The 22526-nt window shown below is 36.2% G+C and overlaps 1 protein-coding gene across 4 annotated transcripts in view; it reads left to right on the plus strand.

The window, feature by feature from the left end:
• The window catches only part of ZNF326 (zinc finger protein 326), a 37988-nt gene that overhangs the window by 13008 nt on the left and 2454 nt on the right, over positions 1 to 22526 (plus strand). For 2 of the 4 annotated variants that reach the window (XM_030324968.1, XM_030324969.1), the window contains 6 exons: positions 4015 to 4213; positions 9736 to 9847; positions 15642 to 15789; positions 17092 to 17191; positions 19629 to 19759; positions 21547 to 21642. In XM_030324968.1, coding sequence (XP_030180828.1) covers positions 4018 to 4213; positions 9736 to 9847; positions 15642 to 15789; positions 17092 to 17191; positions 19629 to 19759; positions 21547 to 21642 — 783 coding nt within the window. In that variant the 5' untranslated portion in view covers positions 4015 to 4017. Of the gene's footprint in view, positions 1 to 1236; positions 1643 to 4014; positions 4214 to 9735; positions 9848 to 15641; positions 15790 to 17091; positions 17192 to 19628; positions 19760 to 21546; positions 21643 to 22526 lie in introns of all 4 variants that reach the window. The other 2 variants (XM_030324966.1, XM_030324967.1) reach the window with 2 other exon arrangements.

The following is a 22526-nucleotide window of genomic DNA, read 5'->3' on the forward strand; positions in this document are numbered from 1 at the left end:
TCCTTCTTTCTGCTTCAAGTGTGCCACTATGGTTTAATAGTAGAGGAAAATCAAGAAAATGAACAGATACAACAATTTTGCTAATGTGATAGATGTTTTAAAAAGAGCTGGAAAGAGGAATAATTTTTATACGGTTACCAGGATTCAGAAATAAATAGTACATTCTATTTAGTGATCTGTAAATAATTGAAGTAATGTAACACATTTAACTGTTTTAATATATCCGTTACTGCCCTATTGCATTGTAAATGTGATGTGGATAAACTATGTAGATGTTATCGTTTATCTCATGTGTAATTGTGGGCCTTTATAAAAACTATGTTGTAAGCTATGAAGCAACTTTTGTAATCCATGCTTTGGATTTGTGAGAAGTAAGATGATTTGTTTCTTCTGTTGATTCAATTAAAACCTTGAGGAGACGGTGTGCTCCCTTTTTTAGAGTAGTTTTATGTGATAATTTCCTACCAGGAAATAATTTTTTAAATAATTGAAGATATAAAATGTACTCTTTCTCATCTGCCTTGAAAATTCATATGCAGAGGATATATGTTCGTGGTCTTTTACTTTTATGTTCTATTTTATGTGCTTATTCTTCTAGATTTGTTAGATTTGCTAGTCTACAAGTAGAAAGTGACTGAGGATTGATTATTGACCTTACCCAAAGTTGGGCAGGATATCAAATTTTGTAAGCAGAGATAATTCTCCAAATTTTGACTGCTACAGACACAAGCAGTTTTGTTACATGATTATTAGGGGTGCAAAAAGGATCTCTTCTGTGTCACAAATAGCCTATATTGGTATAGTCTTCAATTTATGTCCCTATTGAAAGCCAAAATATTGTAAATATTTGGTATTTTCCAGTACTAGGGATGGATTCAAAGAAAGTTTGAGTAGTTTGTGAACTTTAGCAAATGACTTTTTCCAAGACTAGGGCTGGGCTTAAATACTGACAGACAAATCTTTTTAATAAAATAGAAAAGCTGCCACAAAGCAGATTTTTAAGCTAAGGTTTACTTAACTCAATTCATATTTAAAAACTGACTCAGATAGCTTTCTATCTGGTCTCATGTTGAACTGCCCAGCCCTAATCAGGGTGTGAATAAAAGTAGAACTGTGCAAACCAGTATGGTATAAATGAATTTTAGTTGATAAATGTCATCTGATAATTTGTCTTTTGAATTGTCTAACATTAGTAAGCTTACTTTTGTTTTTTCCCTCACTGTGCAACTTTTCCAGGTTTGGACCTTATGAGTCTTACGACTCCAGGTCTTCTCTGGGTGGGCGAGATCTGTACAGATCTGGCTATGGTTTTAATGAACCCGAACAAAGCCGCTTCGGAGGTAGTTATGGTGGTCGATTTGAGAGCTCCTACCGGAATAGCCTTGACTCTTTCGGAGGTAGAAACCAGGGCGGGTCTAGCTGGGAAGCACCTTACTCCCGTTCAAAATTGAGGCCTGGGTTTATGGAGGACAGAGGAAGAGAGAATTACTCTTCCTACAGCAGTTTTTCTTCACCCCATATGAAGCCTGCACCTGTAGGCTCTCGGGGGAGAGGAACGCCTGCTTATCCTGAAAGTACGTTTGGAAGCAGAAACTATGATGCTTTTGGAGGACCATCAACAGGCAGAGGCCGAGGCCGAGGAGTAAGTACAACAGAATCTTTTCAGATTCTTTTCACTAGTCACTCTTTTAAACCCTTTCAAGACCACGGTTTTCAACTAGAATAAACACTGTTCATCCCAGTGTATTTTGAAGCAAAGCTGAATCATAAGCATAATTTTTAGGTTGCCTGTAAAAGTTTTTCCAGCACTTCAGAAAACAAGTGGCAGTGTGAGATGATTGTTCATAGTTTTGCCAAATCTCCCTTTATTAAAAAGGTGAGGATATTAGGTTTTGGTCTAAAAGGGGTTAAAAGGAGTTGCATTTTTCCTTGTAAAACACTAGCAGTTTTGCTGGTGGGACAGTTCTTGGATTATTGTAAAAGGTAACCAACCCTTTGGAGTTTTTGAGTAGGTTAAAGGTGCAATGTATGATAAAATGTTTATACTTTGCTGCTAACTCTAGCACATAGAATTTCTTCAGAGCTCCATATTTCACATATAACACAAGGGACTAAAAGTCGGTAATAATAGATGAGGGTAGCTTAGCTATGTTTACATGGTGAAGAAGTTGATATGTCTAATAGGTTGTAGAATGATTTGTGGTCAATATAATTACTAACTTACTCTCTTGCAATATGTCCTGTTGCTGGGTGTTTCGTTTTCCCTTGTGTCACTAGTTTTTACTATTGAGAAATAAGCTCCTACTTGTACAGATATGTCTCTGGCTCCTTCCTAGGAAGTAATCTTTTGTAAATTATTGCTTACATGAGTAAATATACCAGTCTTCAAGTGTTTTATTTCAGGACATAGTATAAAGAGAATGACTTATGTTCTTAGGTAACTTGACTGACATGAAATTTTACTAGTAAGTGTATGTAGATTGTGGAGTTACATAGTTTGGTCATATGAAAGATACTGTATTTTTGCCTTAATGTAAGAAATGGTTTAATTAAGTCAGTTACTCTTAATATTCTCTTTGCAGAGGAAAGTACTTCTGATAAAAAATGTAGTAGGGCACATGTTTTTGTCTCTTCATTGGCTTTTGGTACATCAGTGTAGTTTGTCCTTTTTGTGTAGAAATTTTGCATTGATAACAGTTACCCTTTACTGATGTAAAATGCATTGCACCTTTAATGGATAATTAATGAAGATATTTCTAATGTGACTCTATAAGTTACCTGGAAACACTAAACTATTCAAGTTTACTAGGTTAGATAGGGATTCCTAAGCATATATATAAACGTAAGCAACTGATATGTTGCTCTTCCACCATAATTAATGACTATAGGTTAATTGAAAATTGTTGGGGTTAGTAGGCTTTGGGTTTTGAAATTGAAAATCGATTCCAGTTTGAAAATTTGGAAAACACTTAACATTTTTCATGCTGTATATTACTTTAGGCAAATGATTTTTTTCTTAATGAGACTTCAAATATCAATTTTGTTTTCACAATAGAAAAACAGGTATTCCTGTACTTTGTGTTCACCATTCTAGTCTGAATGGACTTTTCTTTCTTTCCTCCTGTTAATGAAGTAGATGAACCAACAGGACTTTCCTTTTTTAATCTTCACTTGTACAATTCCCATTGGATCCTTCTCTTCAGATTACTCCTCAGTCTTTATCTTCTAAAAGTAAGGTTAGCAGAATAAATTTCTATGGACATGTAGCCTCTTGGTGTAGTGGATTTTGTTAACGATAAGAGAAGAGAAAGGGACACAAGAGTCGTTTGGTTGCATGACTCTTCGTCTGTAAACTTTTGCTTCTTGGGCTTCTGGGTCAGAATATGTTTCTCTAGGTAAGAATGTGAATGGAACGTCAGATGTAATTCTTTATCTAAAGTGAGTCCTGGAAGTTGATGCATGGTTATGCTTTAACTCTCCTATTTCATACTAATGTTCCATCTCGCCTTCTCATTCCCTTTTTCAACAGGGAGAAATCCTAAATGATTTCTGGATCTTTTTTACTTCAAACTTCATATATGGTCTTCTTTATGCATCTTAGTTTTAAGCCAGGTTTTAGTGAAATAAAGATGTCTTTTTAGGTCTTTTCATGGGAAAACATCAATTAGGAACTCTGAAGAGGAGTTGTCAGAGAGTTGTACAAGTGGTAATATTCTGACAGGCACATTTGCTGTTTATGATCTCAATTTTGAATTGTAAAAATTAAAAAAATAGGTAGGAAATATCCATATTTGTTTTATTGGAAATAAAAATACTAATTCACTGGATTTGAGTTCATGTAATAATTTACAAAGGTTTTCCATGTGTTTATTCAGAGCGGACATGTAAAATTTAGTTCAGTTCTGGGTAATTTTCAGGTGAAAATTATTAGATAGATAACAGGTAAAATTTGTGTGAATTCATACTTTATCTTTAGATATTATGCTAATATTTCTTGATTTCACAAATTTGCAGCATATGAGTGATTTTGGAAGCATTCATAGACCTGGAATTGTTGTTGACTATCAAAACAAACCCACCAATGTGACAGTTGCTGCTGCAAGAGGAATAAAGAGAAAAATGATGCAACCATTTAATAAGCCTGGTGGAACCTTTATCAAGAAACCCAAGCTAGCAAAGCCTGTGGAGAAGATGAGCCTCAGCAAATCACCCAGTAAGTGAGAAAACATAATTGCTATGGCTTATGGTACTTCTAGTTTTTAAAAAATTTAATGCTTTAGATAATTTTTTCATGTTCATATGACAAACTGCATAGTAGTTTCAACTGTAGAAATTAGATCCATTGAATCACCTAGTGTAGTCACTAATCACTCATACACATCAAAATTACCCAGAGACACTTTTTAAAAATGCACATGCCCTGGTCCACCCCTCTTCCCTGAGTCCTTATTTAGGATGGAGTCAGATCATCTATATGTGTTAAAAGGCTTCTCACATCATTTTGATTCAAAGTTTTGTCTTGGGTGTTATATTTGTTGTTGGAAGGTATTGCTGAGGATGTAGTATTCTCACATTATACAGAATCCCCTTTATGAGGACAAAGGGAAGAAATTTTTTATGGTTCTTGGTACCAGGAAAAGGTGTGTTTCTTCTGGAAATTTAATTTGCTTTTAATTTTGTGGACTGACGACTCTTAGAGACAGTCACATTTTCCATCTGTACATTGTTAAAAAATTGAGAGCCAATCTGAAAATGAAATGAAGAAAACCATTTCATTCATATTAGCATCAAGAAGACTAAATACTCAGGTAAATTTAGCAAAAGTAGTATAAAACTTAAAACAGTATTCAAAACCTACAAAACATTGTTGAAAGAAGTTTAAGAAGATCTAAATAAATGGAAAAACTAAATAAATGGTTCAAAGATCATAAGATTTAATGTTAAGATGGTTATATTCCCCAAACTGATCTACAGATTTGTTAGCACAATCCCTGTTAGAATTCCACCTGACTTCTTTGCAAAAATTGACAAGTTGATTCTAAAGCTCATAAGGAGTTGCAAGGGATCTAAAATAGTGAAAACAGTCCTAAAAAAGTGAAACAAAATAGAAAGACTTACACTTAACCTTACTTGGAAAGACTCAACACTCTCAGTCATCAAGGCAAAAATAAATATAAAAAACCAAAAAGTAATTCAGTGTACATGTAAAAATAGACAAAATATTTGGTGTATATTATTTTGCTATTATGTGTTTTCACAAAGAAGTCTGAAGAAGACCTTTTGTTAGCTTTTATTTAGGTACATCCTTGACTGTCATCTAGTTTAGTCAAGTGTACTTGATTTCGTGTAGAGATATGTTACAAAGTTAAAAAATAAAACAGCATAGATAAGTAACAGTAATTTGGCTCTGAACTTTTTTTTTAATAAAAAAAGCTTTATTGAGATATAATTCACACACCTTATAATTCATCCATTTAAAGTGTTCCAATCATTGGTTTTTAGTGTATTCACAGATACGTGCAAATATCACTAATCTATTTGAGAACATTTTCATCTCCTCTCAGAGACCTGGTACCCTTTAGGCATTACCCCCAACAAACCCCACAGACCAGAGCAACTACTAACTTATTTTCTATCTTTATAGATACCTGTATTCTAAACTTACATATGAAAAAAAAAATTGTATAAAATGTGGACTTCTATAATGGGCTTCTTTCACTTAGCATAATCTTTTCAGGGTTCATTCAAGTTACAGCAGGTATTAGTACTTCATTCCATTTTATGGCTGGAAATATTCCACTGTATGAACAAATCAAATTTTCTTTATTCATTCACTGATGGGTATTTGGGTTGTATCTACCTTTTGGGGACTATGAATAGTGCTGTAAACATCTGTGTATAAGTTTTTGTGTGAGCATATGTTTTCATTTCTCTTAGATATATATCTAGGAGAAGTGCTGGATCATATAGTATAATCATTTGAGGAACTACCTGTTTTCCAAAGCATCTGCACCATTTTACATTCCCACTAGCAGTAGATGAGAGTTCTGATTTTTCTATATCCTTGCTATGGCTTGTTATCTATTTGATTCAGACCATCCAGGTAGTATGCAATGGTATCTCATTGTGGTCTTGATTTACATTTCCCTAATAACTAATGGGTGGGCATTTTTTTCTCGTGCTTATTGGCTCTTCATATACCTTTCTTGGAAAAATGTACGTTTAGATGTTCTGCTCACTTATTAGTTGGGCTATTTGTCTTTTTATTGAGTTGAAAATATTCTTTATATATTCTAGCCATCTCTATCTTACTTATAGAGATAAAAACACAGACTTAAACATTCAACCTTTATTGATGGGGGAGTGGGAGGGAGGGGAAAGTGGGTGATGGGCATTGAGGAGGGCACCTGTTGGGATGATCACTGGGTGTTGTTTGCAAACCAATTTGACAATAAATTTCATATTTCAAAAAAAAACAAAACAAAAAAACCCAGTCAACCTTTACATGAAACACAAATTTAAAACTTAGACAATAAGAACAAAAAGGATAAAATTAAATACTGTCAGGCTATGGTAGGTACTCTGATTTAATTCTGTTTTGATCATTGATGATGAATTTTAATAAACTTTTGCTTTAAGAAAATTATAATATATGCAATGTTGAAAAAAGGATTTAGCTCATTTACTCACCTAGTTTTTGTTGTTTTCTTGTGAGAGCATGTGTGTGGGGGAGAGGGGCAATGGGAGAGGGAGGGCGAGGCAGAGAGAGAGAGAGAGGGAAAAAATATCGATAGATAGGAAGAAGGAAGGAAAAAGAAAGGAAAGAAAAAATGAATACCCCAAGCAGGCTCCATGCTCAGCTCAGAGCCTGAAGTGCAGCTTGATCCCACGACCCTGGAACCATGCCCTGGGCCAAAACCAAGGGTCAGATGCTCATTTGACTGAGCCACCCAGATGCCCCTTAACTAGTATTTATTAAAAATGATCTCTTTGAAAGCACTTTATTATTTTTTTTTTAATTTTTTTTTTTAACGTTTATTTATTTTTGAGACAGAGAGAGACAGAGCATGAACGGGGGAGGGGCAGAGAGAGAGGGAGACACAGAAACGGAAACAGGCTCCAGGCTCTGAGCCATCAGCCCAGAGCCCGATGCGGGGCTCGAACTCACAGACCGTGAGATCGTGACCTGAGCTGAAGTCCGGACGCTTAACCGACTGAGCCACCCAGTCGCCCCTGAAAGCACTTTAGAAACAAGAGGTCAGACTGCCAAAGCTACTTCAAAATATTTCTATAAAAGTTTAAAATCAGGAAATGCCAACTTCAGTGACAGATATAAACAATATAAATCACAGACATGACACATCAAAAGTAAAAATTTACAAGGTAAAATAGTATACAATTTAATTTCAAAAAGTTTCAATGACAGAATAACACCTTGTTTTATTGTACATGTGACAACAAAAGCAAATTCAAATAATAAATATTATGTGGGGCACCTGTGTGGCTCAGTTGGTTAAGCATCTCTTAATTTCGGTTCAGGTCATGATCTCATGGTTTGTGAGTTCAAGCCCTGCGTCAGGCTCTGCGCTGATGGTGCAGTGCATTATTTACTTAAGAGAAAAAGAACTAGACATAGACATGTCCTTAAGATAAAAATACTGAATAACTAGGAATGTGTGTTCTCTGGAAGACCAGAAATAGTTTCTAAGTCCCTAATTCTGCTTAGACAATCTAAACTCTGACCATCTAATTCTGTCTTTGTATTTTCCCAAATTCATTCTCAACAGTCACTATTTTGCTGAATATTAGGTCCAGGTAAGTTATAGAAGACATTGAGAGTCTAGAGTAAGATCTGCCATATTCTTCATCTTTCCTCCATTAAAAGAAAGGTTGGGGGAGGAGGGGTGTGGAAGCACAAAAGCTTTTAATTTTGATAAAGTCTAATTTATCTATTTTTCTTTGCCCAGTTCTTTTGGGTGTATATCTAAGAATTCCTTGCCAAATTCCAAAGTCATAAAGATATACTCCTATGTTTTCTTGGAAGAGTTTTCTAGCTATAGTTCTTGCATTTAGGTCTTGTATTTTAGCATTTGCATGTGGCTGTCCAGTTGCCCAGCACCATTTGTTGCAAAGACTGTTCTCTCCCAACAGAATAATTTTGGCATCCTTGCAAAAAACCAGTTGACCAAAGTTTTATGAGTTTATTTCTGGACTCCCAATTCTGTTCTGCTAATCTATAGGTCTGTCCTTGTGCCAGTAACACAGTATCTTGATTATCGTAGCTTGGTAGTAAGTTTGGAAATCATGAAGGGTGAGTCTTTCTATTTTGTTTTTCTTTTTAGGATTGTTGTCACTACTTTAGATCCCTTCCTTATGAGCTTTAGAATCAACTTGTCAATGTTTGTAATGAAATCAGTTAGAATTCTGATAGGGATTGCATTAAACCTGTAGATCAGTTTGGGGAGTACAACCATCTTAACAACGTTATTTCCATCTTCTTTAACCTCTTTTCAACAATGTTTTGTGGTGTTTGTTTTTTTTTTTTTTTTTTTTTTTTTTTTAGTTCATCCTATATGTCTACCTACGTATCTTCTTATTTATATAATCTCTACACACAACATGGGGCTCAAACTCACAACTCTGAGATCAAGAGTCTCATGTTCTTCCAACTGAGTCAGCCGGGGACCCCTGTTTTGTAGTTTTTAAGTACTGTGTAAGTTTTACATTTCCTTTGTTAAATTTATTCCTGTTTAGTTTTGTTGATGCTAATATGAATGAAATGGTTTTCTTAATTTTATTTTCAGTTTGCCTCTCAATTTTTTAACAATGTACAGATGGAAAATGTGACTGTCTCTAAGAGTCGTCAGTCCACAAAATTAAAAGCAAATTAAATTTCCAGAAGAAATACACCTTTTCCTGGTACCAAAAACCATGAAAAATTTCTTCCCTTTGTCCTCATAAAGGGGATTCTGTGTAATATGATAATACTACATCCTCAACAGTACCTTCCAAAAATAAATGTAATATCCAAAGCAAAACTTTGAATCAAAATCATGTGAGAAGCCTTTTAAAACATACAGATGATCTGACTCCATCCTAAATAAGGATTTAGGGAAGAGGGGTAGACCAGGGCATGTGCATTTTTAAAAAGTGTCTCTGGGTAATTTTGATGTTTATGAGTGATTAGTGACTACACTAGGTGGTTCAAAGGATCTAATTTCTACAGTTGTAATTACTATGCAGTTTGTCATGAACATGAGAAACTTATTTAAAAGCACTGAAGCCATAGGGGTGCCTGGGTGGCTCAGTCGGTTAAGCGTCCGACTTCGGCTCAGGTCATGGTCTAATGGCTCTTGGGTTCAAGCCCCACGTTGGGCTCTGTGCTGACAGCTTGGAGCCTGGAACCTGCTTCAGATTCTGTGTCTTCATCTTTCTCTCTCTGCCCCTCCCAGCTTCGGCTCTGTCTCTGTCTCTGTCTCTCTCTCTCTCTCTCTCTCTCACTCAAAAATAAACATTAAAAAAATTAAAAAAAAAAAAACACTGAAGCCATGGTAATGATATTCAAATGAATGAAGTTTAAGAAATACTGGTTAATCTCAAACTGATTTTTCTGGTGAGTTCAATTTAGATTGTGATCACCAAATATACCTTCCATGTTTAATGCTTTATGAAGTGGGAACTGAAAAGGGAGGATGGAAAAATGATATTTAATTTTGACTCTTGTTGATATCCTAGCAAAAACTGATCCTAAAAATGAAGAAGAAGAAAAGCGACGTATTGAGGCTCGGCGAGAAAAACAAAGGCGCAGAAGAGAAAAAAACAGTGAGAAATATGGAGATGGATACAGGTTTGTGCTTAGTAGAGTCTGAAAATTGGTCTTATTAAAAAACAGTTTCCTAGGAAATGCAAATACATCATTTGGAATGTGAGAAAATTCATGGGGTCAAATGAAAAGGCTTGATCAAAGATATATAGGAATATTTTTGATTCTTGGTATTTATGTGCAGTCACACTGAGAAAAATAAGAAAAAAGAGTTCCATCCCTAATGGTAATTTGAAAATAAAAAATACCTAGAAATACAGTATTCTTAAAAAAGAAATACGTGTCATGACATGAAGAAAACCACAAAGTCTTGAGATTTGACTACATGGAGACATAGTGATATTCTTGGATAGAAAAACTAAATAGTAGAAATGTAACAAGTGTCGTCAATCTTGATTCCAAAGAAGATTCTGTAAAAGAAGAGTAGATGAGTAGGTACTAGCTTTTCTAGATAATCGAAACATTTGAAAGCTGTAATAGTTTAAAATATGTGGCACTAAAAAAAGGCTATTAGTATAATAGGATTATTAACCTCTAAATACATGTGTTATATGTAAGAATATATAATACAAATGTTGCAAACAAAAGGAGAATTGCTTAAAAGGGGGGGGGTTGCTTGAACAACTGAACAATAAGAAAAATAGTTTAGATCCTCTTCTTACACCAGTGAAGATGAATCCATTGGATTAAAGAACCTACAAAATGGAAAATAACAGGAAAATAAAATAGAATATTTTAATTGCTGCAGAAGTCTTTTTTCTAGGCTTAAAAGTGGTAGATTAAATTACAAAGGAAATAATGACCACATTAGTTTCAATAAAACTTTACACCTTGAAAACAGACAGACTTGGAAAATATTATAAACACAAGAATGATTAATATCTAAGGTAAATATTACCCAACCAGTATTTTTTAAAAAGTAAAAACAAGATGCCTAATATATGATTGGGTGAAGGAACAATAGCTAGTTCATAGTTTTAGGGGAAACGCTGAAACTCATTGTAAGATAAACTGGGAATTTAAATAATAGCATGGCATTTTATTAGGAGAAAAGAAACATTGATTTACTAACATGGATACAATCAAAGCATACACTTATAATTGCTGGTAACCAAATAATATGGTTTTAACTACTGGGAAGCAGTTTAACAGTCCTTAAAAATGTCTTGAATTTTTTTATAGTCCATGATCTCTCCAGGAAGATAATGTAAAAGTAGAAGAGTTTAATCTAAAAAGCTGCCCTTTACAGCATTATTTATAATAGCTCCAGACATGAAACAAATATCAGTGACAGAGAGTAGTCAAGTATGTGTAAATTTTGACACATCCCTCTATGGGGTCTTAGGCCATTGTTGAAAACGAAGGCTATAAGGGGCGCCTGGGTGGCGCAGTCGGTTAAGCGTCCGACTTCAGCCAGGTCACGATCTCGCGGTCCGGGAGTTCGAGCCCCGCGTCGGGCTCTGGGCTGATGGCTCAGAGCCTGGAGCCTGTTTCCGATTCTGTGTCTCCCTCTCTCTCTGCCCCTCGCCCGTTCATGCTCTGTCTCTCTCTGTCCCAAAAATAAATAAACGTTGAAAAAAAAAAAAAAAAAAAAGAAAATGAAGGCTATAAAGCCTGTAGTAACATGGAGAAAATGCAGGCAAAATAGAAAAAAAAATATATATATAACGTGTAAAGTTGTGCATGAAAACATCTAAGAAAATTTCTCAAAAGGACAGTATTTGATACTTCTTTCATCATCTTTCTCTGAAATTGCTGCTTATGCTAGGAAAATAAAGATTATAAAATTTAAAAAGTAAATTCAGTGTATGTTTTGCTCAGAACATAGTTTTGCTCTTGAAAAGTTAGTTTGTGTAGCATGAGGGGAATGAAATATTACATGTAAGTGAATTTTCTATACGTCTAAAACTTTATCTTAGTTCAGAAAATAATATTTTTTTTTTAATTTTTTTTTTTTTTCCTTTTCTTTCCAACGTTTTTATTTATTTTTGGGACAGAGAGAGACAGAGCATGAACGGGGGAGGGGCAGAGAGAGAGGGAGACACAGAATCGGAAACAGGCTCCAGGCTCCGAGCCATCAGCCCAGAGCCTGACGCGGGGCTCGAACTCACGGACCGCGAGATCGTGACCTGGCTGAAGTCGGACGCTTAACCGACTGCGCCACCCAGGCGCCCCAAGAAAGTAATATTTTAAGAGCAGCATCTGCAGACCTTTCCATGGAGATATGTTTATGTTGTCCGTTTTCTTTCATATTAAACAGGATATTCTTTGTTACTATTTGGTTTTAACATATACATTGATTTTATTTATGTAAAATGTGGTAAAAGAAAATTCAGTTGCATCTGAATTCCCAGATTTTTTTGTTTGCTTAGACTGTCTTTGATTTTAGTGAGATAGGTATTGCACTTGGCCCATAAACCACATGGGGGTTCAGGGTGCTAATTCTCCAGAGTTACAAATCTGTAACTTTGGATTCCTCCAACACTTCTTATAGCCACCTGATGACTGGAAGCTTTACTGAGAACTTAAACAGTTGATAAACATATTCTGTATGTTATTTGTATTATATACTGTATTCTTATAATAAAGTAAGCTAGGGAAAAGAAAAAATATATATATTTTAAAGTTTATTTTGAGAGAGAGAGCACACGTGAGCGGGGAAGGGGCAGAGAGAGAGAGAGAGAGAGAGAGAATCCCAAGCAGTCTCTGTGCTGTCAGTGTAGAGCCAGACCTGGGGCTGGAGCTCAAGAACTGTGAGATCATGACCTGAGCCAGAATCAAGAGTCAAGATGCCTAACCAACCGAGCCACTTGGTTTTCCTAACGAAGAGAAAATACATTTACAGAACTATACTATAAAAAATCTGTGTATAAGGCACCTGTGCAGTTCAAACCCCTTTTGTTTAAGCTGTACTTCTGTAATCTCTGTCCAGCTTTAATAACCTTTTCCTGTGCTCTTTCTGATATGTTACTCCTAATTTGTTGCCACCTGAGAAACAATAGGATTAAGCTTCTTAAGAATTAACCCATGAAAAGAAGTTCTAGTGTTAAGAGGCAGGTAGTTTTGTTCCTTGACAGTATCCCTGCCACTGTGGATAGAATTCCTTCTTTTGACGGGTGACGGGATTAGTGAAAACAGTGAAATGAACTCTTTGTTTCAAGTGTATAGGAATCTGAAGCTGATTTTACATTATGAGATTAATTTTGCTATTTACCCCTGAATACTTTCCCCTTTAAAAATTATAGCTTTGGGGGCGCCTGGGTGCCTCAGTTGGTTAAATGTCTGACCTTGGCTCAGGTCTTGATCTCGCTGTGGGTTTGAGCCCCACATTAATTAGGCTTCTGTGCTGTCAGTGCACAGCCCGCCTCAGATCCTCTGTTTCCCTTCTTTCTGACCCTTCGCTGCACACATGCACACGCGCATGTGCTCCCTCTGTCAAAAATAAACATTAAAAAAAGTTTAAAAAAACTAAAGCTTTGGATATGATATATCTGTGTTAATATACATGTGTGAATTGGAGAAAATGAAAGAACTGAACTTTCATTTAGCTGTAAATATAAATCTCATATAAGGTAAAGTATGTCAGTTCAATTAAGTTGTCATTTTAGAATAAGAATCCTTTACAATAGTCTAAAATTATTATAATTTATCAGAGCAGTTTTGCTTTGAGTTAGGAAGGTAAGAGACTGACAATAAATAACTATTCTTGCGATACATTCTTTTTGGATATTTGAATGCTTTCAGTATAATAGAGTAGAGGGAGCCGGGGGGAGGGGACAGGGGTGTGAGAGCTATAAACAAACAATAGTATAAAGGGAAGAGTGCCAGAAGGGAAGTACAAAGTGATCTTACAGGAGGTGACTTCTCAGTAGGAGTGCAGGAAAATCAGGGAAATGGATGGAGGCAGTATTTGAACTGACTTGGGAATGGTAGGATAAATAAAATAAATGGTAGGAGCTGTTAGGCAGCCCTGGTAGAGGGCATGGCTCGAGGTTACAGCAAGGAAACAGGGACCTTTCATTCATATTCTGGATATGGAAAGCTGTGTAGATTGAACAGGGCTCTAGTGGGGGTTGGCAAGTGTGATTTAATTTGAACATTTAATGAAGACATACTGTGTGCCAGATACTGTTAAAAGCATTCAGTAGGGGGATGGGGCGCCTGGGTGGCCCAGTTGGTTGAGTGTCCAACCTCGGCTTAGGTTGTGATCTCTTGGTTTGTGAGTTGGAGCCCCGCATCGGTCTCTGTGCTGGCAGCTCAGAGCCTGGAGCCTGCTTCGGATTCTGTGTGTCCCTCTTTGTCTGCCCCTCTGTCTCTCCATCTCTCTCAAAGGTAAATAAACCTTTAAAAAATTTTCTTAGTAGGGGGGCACCTGGGTGGCTCAGTTGGTTAAATGTCTGACTCTTGATTTTGGCTCAGGTCATGATCTCACGGTTTGTGAGATCGAGTCCCACTTTAGGCTCTGTGTTGACAGTGTGGAGCCTGCTTGGGATTTTCCTTCCCTCTCTCTCTGCCCTTCCTTTCTTGTGCTCGCTTGTGTTCTCGCTCTCTCTCAAAATAAATAACTTAAAAAAAAAATAAAAGTATTTAGTGGGTAAAGCCAATAAGATATAGGAGAGATTAAAAACTTTTTTTAAGGGCAGCTAAAAGTGTTTTGACTTTGTTTTATGATGCTTAAGTCAGTAAAGCCAGTGAAGTGCTGTTGTCTCTTTTAGGAAGTGACTAATTAATTGAATTATTACTGTGTGGCGGGAACTGTTCTAAGGGCTTTATATACTTTTTTTTTTTTTCCATCCTCAATGATACTTCTATAAGGGTTCTCATTGCATTAAGATAAGAAAACTGTGATCCAGAGAAGTCAAGTAATTTGCCCAGTGTCTCACAAGGGGGCTCTGATATAAACCCAGCAGTAGGCTCCAGATCCCAAAGTTTTAACTAGGAAAATTAATATAATAGTGATATAAGGAATTAATTACAGGGGCACCTGGGTGGCTCAGTTGGTTAAGCATCTGACTTCAGCTCAGGTCATGATCTCACGGTCGGTGAGTTTGAGCCCCGCATTGGGCTCTGCTGACAGTTCAGAGCCTGGAGCTTGCTTCAGATTCTGTGTCTCCGTCTGTCTGCCCCTCCCTGGCTTTTGTGTGCACTCGCTCTCTCTCTCAAAAATAAACAAACATTAAGAAAAAAAAGAATTAATTGGAAAATGGAGACTAGAGACAAACCAATGAAGAAACTATTGTTATAATTCAATGAAAAGGAAATAAAAAGAATACATAAGATAGGAACACTTTATAGGAGAAAAGAGGGAAATTCATATTGTAGTGGCTTCTGAGCTTCTAAATTTATCTAGGCTTGTCAGTCATCCTGAAGTGGTCCTTAGAAGGTAGGGTTTTTGGACACCCAACAGCTCCAAAGGAGTGAATTATGGTTGTCTGATGTTCACCTGGCTTTGTTGGTTATTACCTCGGTGGACTGCAAGCTTGAGAGTGGAACAGAGTATAAAAATAAGTAGTGGAACTTCAGAACTTGGTAATTTTGGAAGTTTGCTTTGGCTTTATAATTCTAAACTTGAAGTGGATAGCTTAGGACTAGATTAAATAGATCCACTGATTCCATTATTTGCAAAGTGGTATATAATAGCAGTGTTGGCCAAATATTTAAAGAAATACTGTTTTTTCTGACTTCAGCTAAATTTAGATCAACCATAAGATGGTATAAAGGAAATCATATATTTTGGTAAAATTAGTTTTATTGGCATGGTCTTATGAACTCTCAGTAAATAAGGCAATATTTAAGGAAAACTTTTTTTTCTTTATAGAATGGCATTCACATGTTCATTTTGTAAATTCCGAACGTTTGAAGAAAAAGATATTGAGCTACATCTGGAAAGTTCTTCACACCAGGAAACATTGGATCATATTCAGAAACAAACCAAATTTGATAAAGTAGTTATGGAGTTTTTGCATGTAAGTAGCTGTTTTTAAATCAAGAGGCACTTTATTTGTATTTTAATTTCTTAGTTTTCCAGTTTCCCACCTCTCTTCCAAGTTTCTAAAAATTTAATTGACTACTTACTTAGTTTTTTTTAATATATGAAATTTATTGTCAAATTGGTTTCCAAACAACACCCAGTGCTCATCCCAAAAGATGCCCTCTTCAATGCCCATCACCTACCCTACCCTCCTTCCCACCCCCATCAACCCTCAGTTCTCAGTTTTTAAGAGTCACTTAGAGAGTTTTTTTTTTTTTTAAAACTAGATGTGAATTCCTCTGTAAAGATTTTAGATTTGTAATTTGAGAGAATATTTTATGTTTTTACAGTAGTTTATGGCAGAGGTGCCAGGAAAAAGAATTCCTTTAACACCTGATTATTGATGCAGAATCAGCTATCATAAGTTGAGAGTCTGCTGTGTACCTAGTGTTGTGCTGGGTACTTTCATTCATTATTTCATTTGAGCGTCATCACAGTTCTTTTTTATCATGAAAGATCATGCTCAGAGCAGTGTAGTGACTCTTCCAGTTAAGCGGCAGTCTGAATTCAGAGCTAGAGAGCTGATGTCTGTTTAGTGTCCTTTCTATTATCAGTGTGTGGTCACTAGTTCAACAGTTTTTCTTGACTATTTAACAAAAGATGTTATGCAAGGACTGAAGACACAAATACCACCCTTAGTGAACTCACAGTAATTGGAAAGAACACACTCATTTATACACAGATGACACAGTTAAATCGGAGGGCCAGGAGTGAGGGTGTAGGCAGGGGAGTTTGGAAAAGGTGAGGATAGTTGAGGCCAGGGATGTTTAAGGAAGAGGCTAGAGCTGGACTGCTGATTGTACGTATAGTTACTTTGGGCAAAAGACATGGAATTGTTAGGAGGTTAGAAATACAGTGATCATTCATTCTTCCCCATCCATGCAGAATTGTGTACCTTTACAGAAATTTCTTTCTGTTCATTTCATTCCTTAACTGGTTCCTGTCATTTAGGACTTTAATGTACCACATGCCCTGAGAAGATCTCTCTTAACTCTTCCAGCTCTGTTTGATTTCTCTTGTTCTTTATGCCTAAAATACACTTTGAAAGTGAATATTTTTTGTAAGTATCCCAGTAATTTATTTGTATTTGTATTTAATGATAGTCTTTTTCAACTGAACTATAAACTCCTTGAGGACAGATATTAGTTTTTATATAACAGATGTTATCTTCCATAGGCTGAGTTTGATGCTAAGCTCAGTGAAAACTTTTTGTGTTTCTTCCTATTTTGTTTTATAGGAATGTATGGTGAACAAATTCAAGAAAACATCTATTCGTAAACAGCAGACAAATAATCAAACAGAAGTAGTTAAAATAATTGAAAAAGATGTTATGGAAGGTAAGTATTTAAACAAAGTGTATTAGAAATTAACACATATATTTTATTTACCATAATCTATTTCAGTGTAGATGCTGCCCACTAGTGTGATCGAGTCATATGTGGTAGCCGTGAGTAGGTCATCAGAGGTGACCTCCTTTTCCTCTTCTCATGTTTACAAATTTATCACTACCTACCATTATGTTTCTCACTTCAGTTTTACAAGAAAAATCAGCTTTTCCTCTAGGTGGAAGTGAATTCTTACATTCTGTCTTTTCACTTCTCATCTCTTTAAGGACTTTTGCTCAAATAGTGAACTCTTCTGTTTTTCTGTCTTTTTATTCCTCTTGATTCTGTCCCTGAAGCCTATGCTTTCATCTTTAAAAAAGAAAAAAAAAAAAACTACATCTTTTAAAAAAATATATTTTATTTTATTTTTGAGACAGAGACAGAGCACGAGCGGGGGTGGGGTAGAGAGAGACACACACACACAGAGTCCGAAGCAGGCTCCAGGCTCCCAGCTGTCAGCACTGAGCCAGACACAAGGCTCGAACTCATCAACTGCAAGATCATGATCTGAGCTGAAGTCAGACGCTCAACTGACTGAGCCACCCAGGTGCCCCCAAAAATCTCCATCTTTAAAAAAGAAAAGAAAAACAGATACTAGTTCCCCTAAAACTTGCTTTCCTATTAAACAACCATTCTTCTTTAAAACATAGTCCATACTGATCTGTGTCTTCACTACCCATTACTATTTCGCCACAGTAGACCACTTTATGTTACCAGTGGTCTACCAAAACTGCTGTGACAGAGATTCCCGATACCAGTAGGGTGATTCAGTAGGTTCTTCTGAATCATTATTTTACTTCTCTAACATTTTCCACTGTTTTTTGTGAATCTGTTTCCACCCCTGGTTTCTGTGGTATCTCACTGTCCTGAGGTTCTATATTCTTTTTCTTATTGTGTTTTTATTTTATTTTATTTTATTTTATTTTATTTTATTTTATTTTATTTTATTTTATATTTTATTTTATTTTATTTTATTTTTATTACTTTTTTAAGAATTTATTTATTTTTGAGAGAGAGAGAGAGAGAGCGCAAGCAGCGGAGGGGCGAAGAGAGAATCCCCAGCAGGCTGTGTGCTTTCCACACCGAGTCTGTCTTGGCTTGAACTGAGATCATGAACTGAGCTGAAATCAAAAATCAGATGCTCAACCAACTGAGGCACCCAGGTGCCCCTCTCTGTGAAGCTTTTAGAAGTTGATATTTCCCAGTATTCTGTTTTCAGTTCCATGATCTTCTCTTTTTATATTCCTTCCTTATGATTCATCTAATCTCAGAGCTTAAACTATCTCCTCTGTGTTGATTACTTACATACTTCTGTCTCTAACACAGATCTGTCTTCTGAACTCTTCTCTTGAACATCGAGATGCTTATTGGTCTTTCTCTTCAGCAGTCTTACAAAAGGAATGTATCAAAAAAATTTTGTGTGCTCTTTGGGCTTATTCCACCCCATTAAGAAAACAAAAACTCAGAAGACTGGTCTTTCATTTTCCTTGGAAGGTAGCCCCACCATCTAAGCCACAAGTATAAAGTTAGTCCTAAGTAATTTTACTTTTATTATATCTATAACATTGTATCTTATTGGTTCTGTCTTTTAAATATCTTCCAAGTCTGCTTCTTTACCTCTTTAAATATTGCATCTGTTCAAGTCTTTATCGTTCTCTTGGCAGTTACATTATTTTCCTAACTAGTGCCCTTACTTTCAGTCTTATCTCTTAAGTCTACTACATGATTGTAGTACTTCAAGAAGTTTAACTGGGTCTCCATCCTCTATAGGATAAACTTAAAATTCCTATGCCTGGCATGCAAAGTTCTCCATGATATAGGCCCTGCTCTTTTTGTCTCTTTTGTCCCTTCTTTATTCTCAGTGCCCCAGCTATATTGAATTACTTGGAACTCCCACAAAGTGCCATTTTCTCTCACCTTTCCCTTGTATACATTATAACTTCACTTGTAATAAATCTTGATCACAGTTTTCAAGGTCCAACATATATTTTGTTTTTTGTGAATCCCAATTTTGACCTCTTTTTTCCCTATCCTTGCCTACCCATATTCGTTATTATGGAAATTCTTTTTTTTTAGTACAAAAATCAACATTTGTCTTATATTATATATTTGGGGGACAGACCCCTGGGACTCAGAGCAGGATTGTAGAATATGCAAGGAAATATAATGTAATTCTACTTTATAATTTTAATCTGTTATCCATAGTTTTAATCTATATATGCAGATTTATGAAACGTAGTAGAAAAACTCAACATAACCTACATATCTTGATCTTCTTTTTGGAAGAAGGGGGTATGAATAACCATAGAAACGAAATAATAAAAACTCATTTTGTCAAAAATAAGAATATATGAATCATTACTTATTAATAACTGGCTTTCTTTTGTAGGTGTTACTGCAGATGATCACATGATGAAAGTGGAGACTGTTCACTGCAGTGCATGCAGTGTGTATATCCCTGCTTTGCATAGTTCAGTGCAGCAACACTTAAAATCTCCTGATCATATCAAAGGGAAGCAGGTAAGTTTTGACCTGTCTTGATGAAGTCATTGAAGTGTTCATTAATCCTTTATTGTCCTTTAAGGCTGTTGTTTCACACCTACCTGCTTACATACAGTCCTATTAATCTTATGTGTGAAAAACTGTAAAGATAACTAGAGAGGCAGTGTAGCCTAGTAGTTAAGTTAAGCATGGTGGTTAAGATTGGGCTCTGGAGCAAGAAGTCCTGGGTTGAATCCTGGTCCAGTACATGATGTGTTAAGCAAGTAAATTAGCTTTTCTTTGTCCAAGTTTCCTTACTTGTAAAATGGGGATAGATAATCATTCTACTCTTGCATGACTGTTTAAAGATTAAGTTAGTTACAATAGAAAAGACACTTAAAATAGTGCCTGACACATAGTGTAAGCATTCAGGAAATCATAGCTATTGAACTGTTTTTTTCATTAACACTTTTTTAAGTTGGTTCAAAACAGTTTTATGAGAGAGAGTGTGTGTTTTAGAACAAAACGGAAAGATTTAATCATAACCTACATTTTTCTGATGGCTGGGAAAAATAAAAAAAAACTAGCATTACCAGTTACTATCTATTGTTACATTTTTGAGTAGAATTTACTAAAATATTCTAGGAAAAATGTACTGTTTTCTTTTTGATTGGCATATTTCTGCTTCTAAATTGGTTGGTTTTATTTAGTTCAGTTTATTTCAAATGTTTATATTGTGAGAAACTAGCTTGTTTGAGAAGCAAACTTAAAAATTCAAATATTAAAGGCTTAAGTTTTAAATAGAGCACACCTGAGTCTTAAATTCATATTTTGTATTGATGTGATTTTCATTTAACTTAGACTTGGTTAGTCACTTTGAGCACATATAATCTTTTAAAAATCTTTGTCCTTTCTCTTCTCTTTTGGCATTCCTTTGACACTTTTTTGGCAACTAGACATTTTTTTTTTTTAACATTTTATTTATTTTTGAGACAAGGAGAGACAGAGCATGAACAGGGGAGGGTCAGAGAGAGGGAGACACAGAATTTAAAACAGGCTCCAGGCTCTGAGCTGTCAGCACAGAGCCTGACGCAGGGCTTGAACTCACGAACCATGAGATCAAGACCTGAGCCGAAGTCGGCCGCTTAACCGACTGAGCCACCCAGGCGCCCCCAGACATTTTTTTTTTTTTTAACATTTATTCATTTTTGAGAGACAGAGACAGAGCGTGAGTGGGGGAGGGGCAGAGAGGGAGGAAGACACAGAATCTGAAGCAGGCTCCAGGCTCTGAAGTGTCAGCACAGAGCCCGACGCGGGGCTTGAACTCATGGAACACAAGATCATGACCTGAGCTGAAGTCGGATGCTTAACTGACTGAGCCACCCAGGCGCCCTGGCAACTAGACATTTCATATTAACCTGTCCTCCTTTGTATAATACAGTCTTAGACTAACTACAGCCCAGAGGAAGACTATTCTAGCAGTATGAAAAATTGTTCTTTCTCTTTTGATAGCATGAAAATTGGTAGTTAGAATAGTTAGGGTGGGGGAAAGTGCATGTATAGTAGAAAGGAGAGCAACTGTTTAGTAGACCTAGATGTGTCATATGTAGTAACTGAGTGAATGAGTCTGATTGGCTTATTGAATCTTCATTATGTTAATCATGGATGGTTTAGATTGTGGTCACAGTAGTTGTTGCTTTATAGCTTAATTTGCCAGGAGAGAAATAATTTAAATGTAGCAATTTGAGCATACAATGTTGTTTTAATTATAGAAATATTTTCATGGCATGGTTTTCAGGTACCTCACTGTGTTCTATTTTTCATAGGCTTATAAAGAACAAATAAAAAGAGAGAGTGTCTTGACTGCTACAAGCATTTTAAATAATCCAATAGTGAAGGCGCGATATGAACGTTTCGTTAAGGTAAGACTTTAGGGCAAAACCTTTTTAGGTTACATTGTAGTATCTTTATAATCAAATGGTGACATAGTAACTGATATTTAAATATAGTGCAACATTAGGAAGACTTTTACTTAATATCTTGCATATAGGTAAAAACATTGTTTTTCCTAATTGTTGGGATTTGTTGGGAGAGGGAACAATAAGTCATTCCTCTCTCATTTCTTTCTCACCGTGGATCATTTGAGAGAGATTCAGGAATCTGATAGCAGATCATAATGTTAGCTTTATTCTTGATTTTTTTAAAAATTTTTTTTTTTTTAACGTTTTATTTATTTTTGAGACAGAGAGAGACAGAGCATGAACGGGGGAGGGGCAGAGAGAGAGGGAGACACAGAATCGGAAGCAGGCTCCAGGCTCTGAGCCATCAGCCCAGAGTCCGACACGGGGCTCGAACTCATGGACCGTGAGATCGTGACCTGAGCTGAAGTCGGCCGCTTAACCGACTGAGCCACCCAGGCGCCCCGCTTTATTCTTGATTTTTAAACAAAGGAGGACTTGAGGGATATGTCTTAACATGTGTAGTTACTGTGGACCTTAAGTTTATTTTATTTTGAGAGAGAGAGCGAGCTGGTGTGAGTGGGGGAGGGGCAGAGAGGGAGAGGGAGAGAGAGAGCATCCCAAGCAGGCTCCGAGTTGCCAGCTGTGAAGCCTGATAATGGGGCTCAAATCCACAAACTGTGAGATCATGACCTGAGCCGAAACCAAGAATCAGACGCTTAACTGACTCAGTCACCCAGGTGCTCCCTGTATTTCACTTCCAAATTAGATAAACTTTTATCTCCCCAGCTTCTGTTAACTGGTTCAGCTAGACAGCAGTAGGCTTCCTTAGCTTACCACATGTGCAT

This window comes from Lynx canadensis, chromosome C1 (assembly GCF_007474595.2).
Source record: "Lynx canadensis isolate LIC74 chromosome C1, mLynCan4.pri.v2, whole genome shotgun sequence".
Taxonomy (NCBI): domain Eukaryota; kingdom Metazoa; phylum Chordata; class Mammalia; order Carnivora; family Felidae; genus Lynx; species Lynx canadensis.